This window comes from Rutilus rutilus, assembly GCF_951802725.1.
Source record: "Rutilus rutilus genome assembly, chromosome: 7".
NCBI lineage: Eukaryota > Metazoa > Chordata > Actinopteri > Cypriniformes > Leuciscidae > Rutilus > Rutilus rutilus.
The window spans coordinates 23,352,303-23,365,348 of NC_140221.1; the positions used below are offsets into that span (position 1 = coordinate 23,352,303).

At 36.5% G+C, this 13,046-nt stretch overlaps 1 protein-coding gene across 1 annotated transcript in view; it reads right to left on the reverse strand.

Moving 5' to 3' along the window:
- Window positions 1-6,160: 6,160 nt before the first annotated feature.
- The window catches only part of arl15a (ADP-ribosylation factor-like 15a), a 190,828-nt gene continuing 183,942 nt past the window's right edge, over window positions 6,161-13,046 (reverse strand). Inside the window, exon 5 of the mRNA XM_084414330.1 lies at window positions 6,161-7,544. Within this exon, the coding sequence (XP_084270456.1) occupies window positions 7,392-7,544 (153 nt within the window). The 3' untranslated portion in view covers window positions 6,161-7,391. The remainder of the gene's footprint in view (window positions 7,545-13,046) is intronic.

Below are 13,046 nucleotides of genomic sequence, written 5' to 3' on the forward strand. Positions count from 1 at the left end.
ATGTTCACCTTATCTGCAAATATAAATGGCATTTAGATGTATTTTTTCTTTCAGTGATTTTTTGTTTTGTTTATGTCTAAATGTCAAAACTGTGTATACGTTATCATATTTATATAAGCCAACCTGAGCCGATAAATTAATAAACACAAGTGGTAAGTAACACATTGTCTCTCAAAGAGTTAATCTATGGGAAAGCAAAAGGAGAAAAACAGAGTGGCTTTACTTTTCTCTGTTTCCCTCCCTCCCTCCCTCTCCTGTCCTGTTTGAAGGAGATGCGAGCTGGCAGCACAGGAGAAGCTTGAAGATTAATGGTGTAAAGGGGGGCTCTGACAGCCTTTCCGCTGGTTGCAGTTCTCCTGGGTGGCCCGATTGGTCTTGGATGTCACTTTTGCTACTTAATCTTGTGTATGTGAAACAGCCTGACATGCCTGAAGAACTCAGTCTGTCCACGTCTGTATAGACATCAACCTGTGAGACAGTAACTAAGGTACCTTTCATAGGATGTCCACATCTCTAATTTTAAGAGCCAACAAAGTTCTTAGAATCTTTTTGATAGGATTCAAAACAGCATTTATTCGATCAATATATATTATATTATTACAATTTAAAATGGTTTTCTAGATTAATACGTTTTAAAATGTTATTTATTCCTGATGGCAAAGCTGAATTTTCAGTGTCACATAATCAGTGTTGAAAACAGTTGTGCTGTATCTTCTTTTGTGGAAACAGTGATATCTATTTTTCAGAATTTTTGATGAATATGAAGTTCAAAAGAAATGCATTCATTTAAAATATATGACTTTATATGACCTTCAGTTTGGGGTCAATTTAATGTATCCTTGGTGAACGAACATATTCATTTATTTATTTTTAAATCTAACTTTGGATCAATTTAATGTGTCCTTGCTGAATTAACACATATTATCTCACTGACCCCAAACTTTTGAATGGTATGGTATATGTAAAAACTAAAGCACAGCTTGTTACCCAGTTGTGTTATGGTGAGAAGGGATTCCCAGACAGATTACTGATCTGAGAAACTCAGTTCTCTAGAGAATAGTCTGCCAGCCTGTCGTCCTGTGGCTGCAGGGTAAATCCTAAAAAAAACAACTAGGATTGCCATAAAACGGTATCCTTGTGTAGGGATACATTACTCAATATAGTCTGATACATTTGATGCTGTAATCAGTATACTTGTGGGAAAAGTATAATCTATACTTTTTAGTATCAGTGAATGAGTTATTCTGTTTAATTGGGCTAAAAGTTTAACATTATAGCCGTCTTTCTATTTCAGCAAGAGATGAGGAAATCACTTTCGATGAGACATGGGAATAAATGTTTCTGGCTGTTAATTAGACATCTTTTCCCGTGCCTTCAATTAGTATTTTAGACATCAGCAGAGTGGATGTGAACTGGTTTCTTGTGTGACCTTTGTGACTTTTAACCCTAATCCTCTCCCCCTTAAAACCCACTTTCTGTCTGTCACCCTGAGCGTTTTCTCATTATCTATCCCCTCGCTCGCCTTCAGAGCGACAGTAAAGCTTCACTGTATTTTGCCTCTCTTCTCTTCTCCTACTTTTAATCTCCTCACACCTGCTGTGGCTCCTTCAGCCAGCATTTGAAAACATGTTTTGAGAAAGTCCACTTCCTGTCCACTGAGGCGTCATTGCAAAATCGTGACTTGTTGTTCACCTGATGAACTCTAAACAACGTCATAGTCTCAGTTTAATTTGTAAAGCCCAGGTGTCCTGCATCCTGGGAAACGGTGTGTTTACTAGTTTGTGATGACGAAGAAGTTGCTCTTTCTTTTAAACCTCAGTTTCGTGTATTTCTGAGCTGTAAGCTGCCCACATAGTGTCGTAAGTGAAGCTGTGGCCTGGTGTAAACTGTTTGGACAAAATGAAATAATCCACCTACAGCGCTTGGAGCACAGCCCTAGAGGAAATCAAATAGAGTAATCAAATATTTACAAGACAAAAACGATTAATTGAGTGTCCCATGGTATGATTCACATTCGGTGCTTCTTTGAATGGGGATTATTTGTCTCTTCAAAGGAATCCATGTCACCGGAGGTCTCATGCCATTGTAAATGTTTCCATATGGGATGACATTTGGCTTTAGCAATTAAGTAATTAGTGAGAAATAATTACTTGAACACACATTATAGGAATATAAATAAACTGCTTGGTGTGTAAATAAAAGTCTGTAGTGAGTGTACAGAGGAAAGCATTTACAGAATTTTGTTTACTGAAACAAACACCGTATCGTTCAAAAGTTTGGGGTCAGTATTTTCAATGTTTTTATGCTCACTAAGGCTGCATTAATTTGATCAAAAATATAGTAAAAACTGTAATAACTGTTTTTTATTTTAATACATTTTATTATTACTTATTATAAATGTTGAAAAGTTCTGCTCTGTAATATTAAACTATGATATATATATTACATTTTCTGTCATATTTGAACAAATTAATGTGTCATTGATGAATAAAATAAACAATTTCTTACTGACTGTTTTTTTAATGGTAGTGAATGGACTTTGAATCCAATTACAAATAAGGTACCAAATAGACCCCAACGTTTTTTTTTTTTTTTTTGCAACATATAGTTGGTGAAAGAAGGTACTCAACATTCAGAATTTTGCCTATTACCAAAATATCTAAATATAGTTTAAAAACATTTGAATTTAGTACACATTAAATCAATTAAATAAATAAAAAAGGAAGTTAAATAGAAATGATACATATACACATAATTACAATGCTTGTCTTCCCTGACATAATGAAGAAAGGATCCAATAATCTTACTCATTGGGTGTCACAATTTTAAGAAATGTTATAACACTTCAAATTATTTTAATTGTTAGATACAGACGAAAGGGTTCATCTAAGGTGGGATATACAGTATTACTTCATTTATACTGAATATATAAAAGGTAAAAAAAAAAAGGGACACTAAAGTGTATTCATGGAATGTGCCATATAGATATCTAAAAACCTCAAAGACAAAAATTACGACATGCTTATCTTCTTTAGGACTCCACGATCTGTTACATGAACTATTAAGTCTGGACGTCTAAATCTTCCTCTCAGTATATCTGAAGGGGGAGTTAGTCCAAAGTGAGGTCAGTTGGATAACCTAGATTGTCTGTTCCATTCATGCAAGGAACACAATGGCTGCAATGACCACCACTCGATGACCTTTTCAACAGACCTCATGCCCTCGTTTGATTGACATTTTTCTTTGACAGCAGGGGGCGGAGACAGCTTTTGGTGGGCAATGGGGAGGGCAGATTCTCCTGGGTAAATCCTCATCCACATCTTTTCCTTTGGACAACAAAGAGTGTGATGTTTTTGTCTGAAATAAGGAGCCAGATCCCTTGTGTTTTGATGAGTGGGCCACCTGGGACACACATCTCCATCATCGCGCCAAAAGATGAGAGAGAAAATAAGATGGGAAGAGAGGAGATGAGATGAGAGGAGGACGGAGGAGAAAGAAATCCTCCAAAGGAGCACAAACAGAAGCTTGAATGACAAGCTCAATGGAGACTGTTCAGCCAAGTGACCAAACCTCTTGTCTGTGTCATTAGATTGTCTGTTGCAAATGAACCAAAAAGAGCAGCTCACAGGCACTCCAGTGACACAAGCAAGTGAAGTTATCTTTCGAACTCCTGCTCAGAGTAATCTGCATCGGTTCTAACAAAACATGGCGGTAGAAGGATCATCATAACTACCCCACTTACTTTTTTTTCTTCCTCAGTTTTAGTCATTTTTAAACTAACTGTAAACAATGACCAGACATTTCAAGTGTCTGAAATGATGGCTTTTCAGTAAAGATTTGAAACTGCACATGACTTTGTGATGAAATAAGATTCAAAGCTGAAAAGTGTCCATGATAAGGGAAAAACATTTGTGATAAACTTTTATATGATTGTGAAAAACTTTTATACCATTTTCAAGAAATGTAACCCATCAAGTCAGTTAAGAAGACATAACATATTTTCTTTACACCTCGAAAACGTGTACACATCTTAATCTTTATTATCTAAAATACAAAAAACTACTGTAAAATTATTATTATTATGTATACACATCTTAATCTTTGGTTTCTACAAAATAAATGAATTATTTTAACAAATATCATGAATTATTCATTTATTTTTGGGGCGTTGCACTACATAATATGTGAGATGATTTTTCATTCCATGTATGAAGAGAATTTTTATGTATTTAATGTATTTTTTTATTAGTTAAATAGCACAAAACCTTCACCCTTAGTGGTCCACAAATTAATAAATAAATAGTCATATGGGATTAGAACAAACTGGAGGATGCACAGCATGATTTACATTTTAGTGTGAACCAATCCTTTAATATTTGGCTCTTATCTGGGTTTCCCACTGCAGCTGATATCACTGATAGCTCACACATGTTGTTTGCTTTAGTGAGAAGGTGTGTGGTGCCATGCTGAGAACCCTGACATGCATAGAAAAACACCTTTAAATTAACCCTGGCCACATGTAAATTTCCTCCTCTCTTCAAAACACAAATACGGGAACACAAACAAGATCTCGCGGGCTGGCTTTTGTTCCGAGTCCCGTTGTCAAGACCGACTCAGGGTGGGAGAGACTACTGTGTTTATTTTTAATCCTGGGGCTTTGAGTAAAGTCACCGGTGGCACTGTATCCCGGTCACGCATAAGACATGGGAGATCGGCCCCCTGACTGGGGACAAGCTGAAACTGTTCAAAAAGAAAAACCCTTCACAGTGTGGCACGGCACTGGATCATGAGGACCAGACGGATGTCAAGGGAACATCTGTTGCATTTCCACAGGGGCAAGCCCCTTCAACAGGTTGTGAAAGCTTGAGATTACTCGGCTGTTTAGACTGAGGGAGAGCAAAACATTCGCCGTTTGAGAAAACACCGACGAACATGCTTTGTTTTCCTTGTAAACAAAAAGGTTCCTCGACGAGTCACGCATTACCATTTCTGACTGAGAGGACTTAAATGATGAGGCAAGCAAACACAACTGGGAAAAGACTTTTAAGAGGAGGGCAAGCAAATGCATTTCCCCTCCTTCTCAAAAGTCATTCTAACAAAGATCACCACGCTCTGTTCCAAGTCTTTGTCAGTTGCTGGTGAATTCCTGCTAAGGAACTAAAAATAATCTCTGTCTAGACACAGCAAGTGTGAAACTGAGCCAAGCGAGAAAAATGATATGCAAATAGAGTTAAGACTGGTATTATAAAAGACATCCCATGTGGGAGGGTTTTAAGAGCGCTCGGTGGGATAAAAAGCAAGACTGCAGCCAAAAACAAACCAAAAACAAAAAAGCTGGGATGTGTTTCTCTCAGTACCTGCAAGGTGTCACGGTATGTATCTAATTACATTATTGACATTCAGAGAGTGTCGCACGAAGCATAGGAATGAGGCATTTAATAAGTTCCTGGCCTTAGGGCCTGTGCAATCTGTCTGTGGGCCTTTTCTTCGGAGAGACAAGCCAATTCTAACAGGCCAAACTGGTTTTCTGCAGCGTATCTGCTTTGAGGGTGGGCTCCATTAGCGTGACCAAAGGGAAGCAGAGCGCCCAGAGAAAGAAGGGGCAAAGGGCTTTCTCTGAGAGCGGATAGACAAGAGCAGCAGACTAGAGAAGAGCGTCAGCCGCAGACAGAGGAAGAGCAGATCAAAGAATCGCAGGGGCAACCTGCGTGACAGACATTGTATCAAAGCAACGTGTATAGTTTGAAAAGAGAGGGAGAAAGAAATGAACCTGGCTGGATCAGGAACTCTGTCTGAGAAACGTTAACTTCCCTTTTTTTATCTACATCAGACCACGAGCGCATGAAATTTGTGTTCGAGACAGAGATTAGATGGGGAAGCAATGATAAGATGGACAGTTTGATTATTTTACTGGGTTGCTTTGATTTTGCTATTGAGAAGCCAATGGCTAAAAATAACCAGCAGCATATCAGATGTATTTTACACTTAAATGCCCTTGTCAGTAATAATAAACAATTCCACATAATAAAGAATTCCAAATAATCTGATATTTATAGTAATGAAGACAACACTCAGATTCAAATGTGAGATGGTGATCATTTAAAATAAGGTTGACATGAATTTTGTCATAGCTAAAACAAACTAACATCAAAAATTTTTACAAGTTTACAGCATTTAATAAATATAAATTGTTTAGATGTTTAATAAAAATGTTAATTTCAACAATACATTTTTAACATATATTATTGACAAACATAAAATTAACAATAGTATCTATTTAACCAAACATTAACCTTGATTAATAAATGCTCTAAAATATACCTTATAGATGAACTAATGTTAATATATTTAACCTTAAAGTAAAGTGTTGCCGTGAGGATTGTAGGTTGAGGGTATACTAAGGATCACGTGATATATCTAACTGGTACATCGATTTAAAAGCAGTACAAATGGTTTACCCCAAAAATAAGACATCAAGTGGCAATTGGCGGGCAAAACTTACACAGGTTAACACTATAAATATACAGAAACACAGCATGTGTGAGTCCTAAACTACTTTTGAAACAAGTCTGGAGACAGAATGCACATCAGAGAGGTGCGCAGTCAGGAATCTAAATTTGTGGAGAGGAATTTGGATAATACCAGCAGGAAGCAGGGGGTGAGGCCGCAGAGCGTGGCTGGGCAAAGAGTGAGGTGGCAGACGGGGAGGAGTCTCCACAGATAGTTGGAGGGCTTAAGCCTGGCGGACAGGGACTTGTCAAATGCAGCTGTTGCGGACACTGATTGATAGAGTTTGTATTCCAGCTCAAACCAGTGCCAAGTAAATGGGTGTGTCGTATTTTCGAACAACAAAAAAGAACGTTGAACTCATTTTGTCTAGGAAGCCATTCTAACATTCTCTAAAAAGAAGAAAGAATAATTGAGCTCAAGGGACACTAGATTTGCTATAATAATAATAAAAATACAATAATATACTATATAATATAATAAAGTATTTTCCATAAAGGTGCTGAATGAATGCTCGGATTTTGAGCCATTAGAAGAAATATGGATTGGTCCAAACATCATATTGTATGCATATATATTATTTACATAAATTTCACACACACACCACATGACAACCAACTAATAAACAACATATAGCTTATCATATAGCTTATTAGTTTTACAAATAATGGTGAAAAAGGACTTTGGTTCACCTGCTACTAAATCAGCATATGTGTGGCCCTTGACCTAAGGGTGACAAATATGTCAGTCAGCCCATCAAAACATGTGGCTTTTTGCATCTATGTCTCCAGTGGGTTATAAAACAACGACGAAGGAGAGGTCCAAAAAATTCCTTCTAGCAAGCAACACTTCAAACCCACTTTCCACTTTGAAGTTTGATTGAATCATATCCTGCTAGGTAGCACCTCCTTTTCTTCCAAAAGGCTGATGAGTTGACTGAAACTCTCCCTCACAGCCTCCATGTTGTTCACTGTGGTGCCTGCAAGAATCCATCGCTTCCCTCGGTTCAGCGGCTGCAATTCAAAGTACTTCTGTATCTGAAAAATAAATAAATAAATAAATAAATATTTAATTATGACCGCTCTCTAAAAATAGCACCAAGACAATTTTGGCTTGTCTTCCCAAAAATACCTAAAATGATTGTGCAGATTTGGTGAGAATCCAGCAGGCAATACCTCAAATTCAAACTGAAATGCTGTTTAAAAAATAACTGAAAATTGAAAGGAGATTTATTTGACTGTTTTTATGTTTGGGATACAAATTAATCCTCTTACCTAATTAGAACCCAGGAAGCAGATACCATTAAGGCTATATTATTATTACACAGTATCTCTGTTGTATCTTAAAGTATGCATGCACTTGTCTTGCAGGTGATCAGTATCCTTTCTTATGATGTTATTTCTAGCCCTAGCAAAAAACACTTTACAGAATAATTATAATGTGAAAATGCATTGCATTTAATCATGTTTTACATCAGAAGTCACAAGACCCCAAACATACAGGACGTAGTAAAATCCTTTATGGAGGATCTTTGAAGTGTGTTGTCAAGTCGAGATATTCAAGCTATTAAAATGGCCTTGTTTCTGAGACCCTAAAACATAATACAATAAGACTTCTTTTCTTGAAATAAAGCCTCTAATAATCTCTAAATAGTTAAAGGTAAAAGGCAAAAAGCTTGGTATCTACTTATTAGGTCAAAACATTCCTCACAGAACAGCCGAAATGTGTTCATGTCCAGGAAGTGTAATGTGAGGTTCATGTGCAGCAAAGAAACTATGCAGATTTGGTTAATATGTACTTGGTATATACAAAATTGATAGTAACAGCTGATTAAAAGGACCATATGTCAAATCTTTGTGCTCTGTCAAAGCTTTCTTGATTATACTTTTATGTCAGCACTTCATTATAGCTCTAGCAGATCAGAACCATCTGTTAAATTTGATCAAGTCAAGGAATATCATACTTCTGCTCAAATGTCACAACAAGACTAACTCTGTAAGTCATAGCAAGGACATTTTCAGTTTTGCAGAAGTCATTTGTGATAATAAAAATCACATTTAATGTAGAAAAACATTTGATGTCCTTTTTACTTAACACAAAATCTATCAGGCTATTTAAGGCCACAAAAGTCTGGACTATTGATAGTGCCTCAAAGTCCACCAAAGGGTGTACAGCTTTTTTGCATTTGCCTCCAAAACTCTGGAACAGCCTTTCTGATAATGCAAATTGAAAGGCGTCACCAGCTTTTTGCTCAGTTTAGAGTGACAAATCGTACCTGTGTACTTGGAGGTCAAAAGGCAAACTGCTACGCAAAATGCATACAGATTTGCAGGCCTGTACATTTTATTGTTATATGACATTATTTTGTTGCTACAGATGATCACAACTACTGGGAATTTTTTTCTGAACATTTGACTGTGGCTGGCTGCTCACTAGGGCATTGATTTAATCCTAAATTCCCTGTTCATTAGAATCCAGTGACATCATTGTATCATTGAAACATGTGTTTTCTGTAAAGCTGCTTTGAAACAATATGTATTGTAAGAACAACTATACATTTAAACATGAACCAAATTGTATATGAGCAAAATGATAATTACACCAGGATTGTACTATCAATCCTGTATCCACAGAAAATTCACTAACACACAGCAGTAGAAAAATAAAATAAAAAAATACCGTTCAAAGTTAAAAAAACAAACAATTCAGCATAGAAGTATTAAATAGATCAAAAGTGACAGTAAAGACATTTATAATGTTACAAAGGATTGCAGTTCTTTTATTACTTTCTATTCATCAAAAAATTCGGAAAAAAAATCACAGTTTCGATATTGAGCAGGACACCTGTTTTGAACACTGATAATAATAAGAAATGTTTCTTGAGCAGCAAATCAGCATATTAGAATGATTTCTGAATGATCATGAGACACTGAAGACTGGAGTAATGATGCTGAAAATTCAGCTTTGTCATAAATTACATTTTAAAATGTTAAAATAGGAAACAGTTATTTTAAATTGTAATTTTTAACTAAATAAATGCAGCCTTGGTGAGCATAAGTAACTTTCAAAAACATTTTACATTACAAGGATGTCTAAACTTCTGAATAGCAGTGTATATTTAAGTTACTTTTTTTTCTGATTGAACATTTGATATGAGATAACAATATAGTAGACGTGGTGAAACCATGATATCCATAGACATTGAGATACACAGAGATCATAATCTGTTATCAACCATCTACCTTCCTCAACACAAAAAAGATACAGCATCAGATGTCCCTAACCAAATGAGATAACCTGCAATGTTTTGGCAGATAAAAGCACAAGGAAATACAGTTAATGGGCACATAAAGTAAGACCTGAGGATAAGTTTCTACAACAAACAGATGCAACTATGTCTATCATTTCGCAATCTGCAAGCATGACGGACACTCGCTGCTAATCTATTCATAACAGACGGAAAGACCTGAAAAATCAAACAAAACTGTTCAGTGTGATGAAGTCTTTTGTCCAAAGCACTGTAACTGAATTCTATACGAAAAGAATCACAAATGTAGCACTTGGTTTTGCAATGCAGCGCAGGCGTCTAACTGTGTTGGGTTTTATTAGTGTCTGCTGTTTTCATGACAGCCTACTTCAGTGAGTCAGAAGATTGTGTCTCATCTTTCCTCCAGCAGAGTCTTTAGGGGCACTGAGCTGTGCCTCGCTCATAGTGTAACAGGAGTTTAATGACAGATTAGGTCACTTCAGCCCGGTGCTCGACCGACCCAAACAGTGTTAACAAATCCGTCTTGGTAAAAGGAGCTGCCCCGGGCCTGCTGGCTTACCAGTCCGTCTGTCCGACTGCATGTCTGTCTATGGCAGGCCCCCTTCTGGTGAACACAAGGTTTGCACTGGATCTCTCAGGTCATTTAAACGGAGGAAACAAACACACAAGGATGTCTTTCTTTCTCATAAATAAATAATATTAAGCGTAAACTTTGACAGAACATAGAACAGTTTCCTTTAGCTGAGCTCACATTGGTTTGAAGTTGCGTGACAATGTGGACATGGTAAGCCTCGCGCCATGGTGGCAGATGGCTGTTGGGATGACCACTGGGTCATAGAGTCAAGCCTCCAGGAGAGAGCAGAGAGCAGCTTACAGCTTTGAAAAGTTGTCTGACTACTGCCATTAAATTTCACTTAAAATCACAATAGGCGTAGTGGAGGAACAACAAGAGGAAAACAACATTGTACATTGTAATTGTATTATCCCAATACCGTTTTTATCTGCCTGGACTATAAAAGTTCAATCTTAAAGCCTTTTTTTTTTTTTTTTTTACTGTCAAACAAGTTGTCAAGCCAATATTCAAAGTTTGTTTGAATTGAATATCAGTTGATTATATTTGTACATTTTCCTTTGCACCAAACAGGATGCGGAACTGTATATTGGACGGTATACGATATATTACAATACTGAACATGCAAACACTTTTTTTCGTGGGTACTTCAAAATACCGTGAGTAAATATTTATTAAGAATTACTACGATTTTTAGAATGCATTTGAACTCTTTCCCCACCACTGATGAAAATTTACGTAATTTGTGAGAAAATATGTCGGATATGTCGATATGGGGCGCTATTATACATCTTCTGAAAGAGTACTGAATCTCTTGATCAAAACACAGGTGACAGTGTTGCCAGATTGGGCTTCCTTTGATTGGGTTGGAGCGGAGAAAAATGCATTGGGCGGGTGGACAAAAATTAGACAACTTTTTTCCCCTTCGCATTAAACCGTATATAAATCAAAACTGCCAAAAGTTACTGAAAGAAGTGTCGACCCAGGACGAGGTATAGGACTGTGAAGCTTTGGGGGTGTTGATGCACTCGATCTACTCCATCTATGTTTTGATCACCGTTCTGAATCCGAACTGGATGTAATCTTTGACAAAAACTAAATTTTCTTCCATTAGTTAACATAAACTGACAATGAAAAATACTTCTAAATCATGTATTAATCTTAGTTAATTGCAGCATTTAATAACATATTATTAAAGTCAAAGTAACTATATTATTTAATGGACCTGAGATAACATGAACTAACATGCATGTATTTTTTTTAACAAGTTAACATAGAATAATAACTTCTGTAACAAATGTAGCTATTGCTCATTGTTAAAGTTAGTTAATGCATTAACTAACATTAACTAATGAGACTTTATTGTAAAGCGTTACTTGTTCTTTATAAATTTTTTGCACTTAAATCTGTTCAAAATATTTATTCACTTTTATACATTTTTTTGTATTGCTTTATTGTATTTAAATGTTCAGTTCTTTTTGTTATAGGAAAAAAGGTTACTAAACCTGTTATGACAACACTATTTTTGCAACTTATTTTAATATCATGATAATACCATATAACGTGATAAAAGCTTCAGCAATTATCGCAACACGAAAATTCGATACTGTCACATGCATTAATTTGTTTTTTTGATTTACTGTAATATTGAAAGCAGAAAAATGTATGCATTTTTAGGTTCAGGCGTAGCAAATGGATAAACAGAACAAAGATCAACCCGTTCTTTTGATATAAAAAAATGCTCCCTCAATTCAAATTCAGCAAATACATTTTTAATGACACTCAACGCTGTTACAAAGGCACCACACAATCACAATGAGACAGAGAGGGAATGATATGAAAGAAAAATCAATCATTAAAAAAAATTAACATGCCATATTGTTTTAAAGCCAGCTGATACAACAAAATGCAAATTTGTCATGTGTCCAAGGGTGGTTGATAACTAAGACTGGCCCACAATTGACTGATAACTGCATAGGGGGCTGAGTGAACCCTGCTGCTTTTTGGTCCGCAGAGATTACTATTACATTTGATGCTTTCAAGAGAAGAGCAGCAAGAATCAGTGTCTTCACAGGTGTCACGTCTTTTTCTTCAGGAAACACAAATAGGGAATTGTCATTCTTTCAAAGAAAAACAATGACAAAACAAAAGAGCAAATGCACATTCATACAGTGTGTGCAAGAAGGCATAAATATTTTTTATCAACCATTTATGCAAGCTAGAATTTTCTGACCCGTCTATAGGATGAGATGACATAATCTGCGGTCATGTGAGGGGTTGTCTGAAGAGGGCCAGACATGGCATGAGCTGAATGGGGTGTCTGGCCTGCACAAATAGGCCAGTGGCCAGAAGCCAAACTGTAATTCCTCTTGTTGCTCTCTAGCCAAAGCGAGCTGCAATGGATCCAGTCCTTCTCTGGAGTTCTCACCATTATTTATGTTTTTCACAGTCAGCTGCAGATTTGAATGTCTTTTCATTTCCATTCTTGAGGTTGGGGCTTTACCAAGGCAATTCAGGTTACATGTCATTCTCTTGGGTGCCATGGATAAATTCCATGTGGGTTTGGAAACCACAAAACTCTCTGGTTACTTGCCCAAGCAAACAGCCACTAGACCATTTCATAGCACCAGTCAGAGTTAAATGAACATAAATGAGTTCATATGTTGAGCTGTGTTTGGATAGTGGTGTATAGTACTGTAG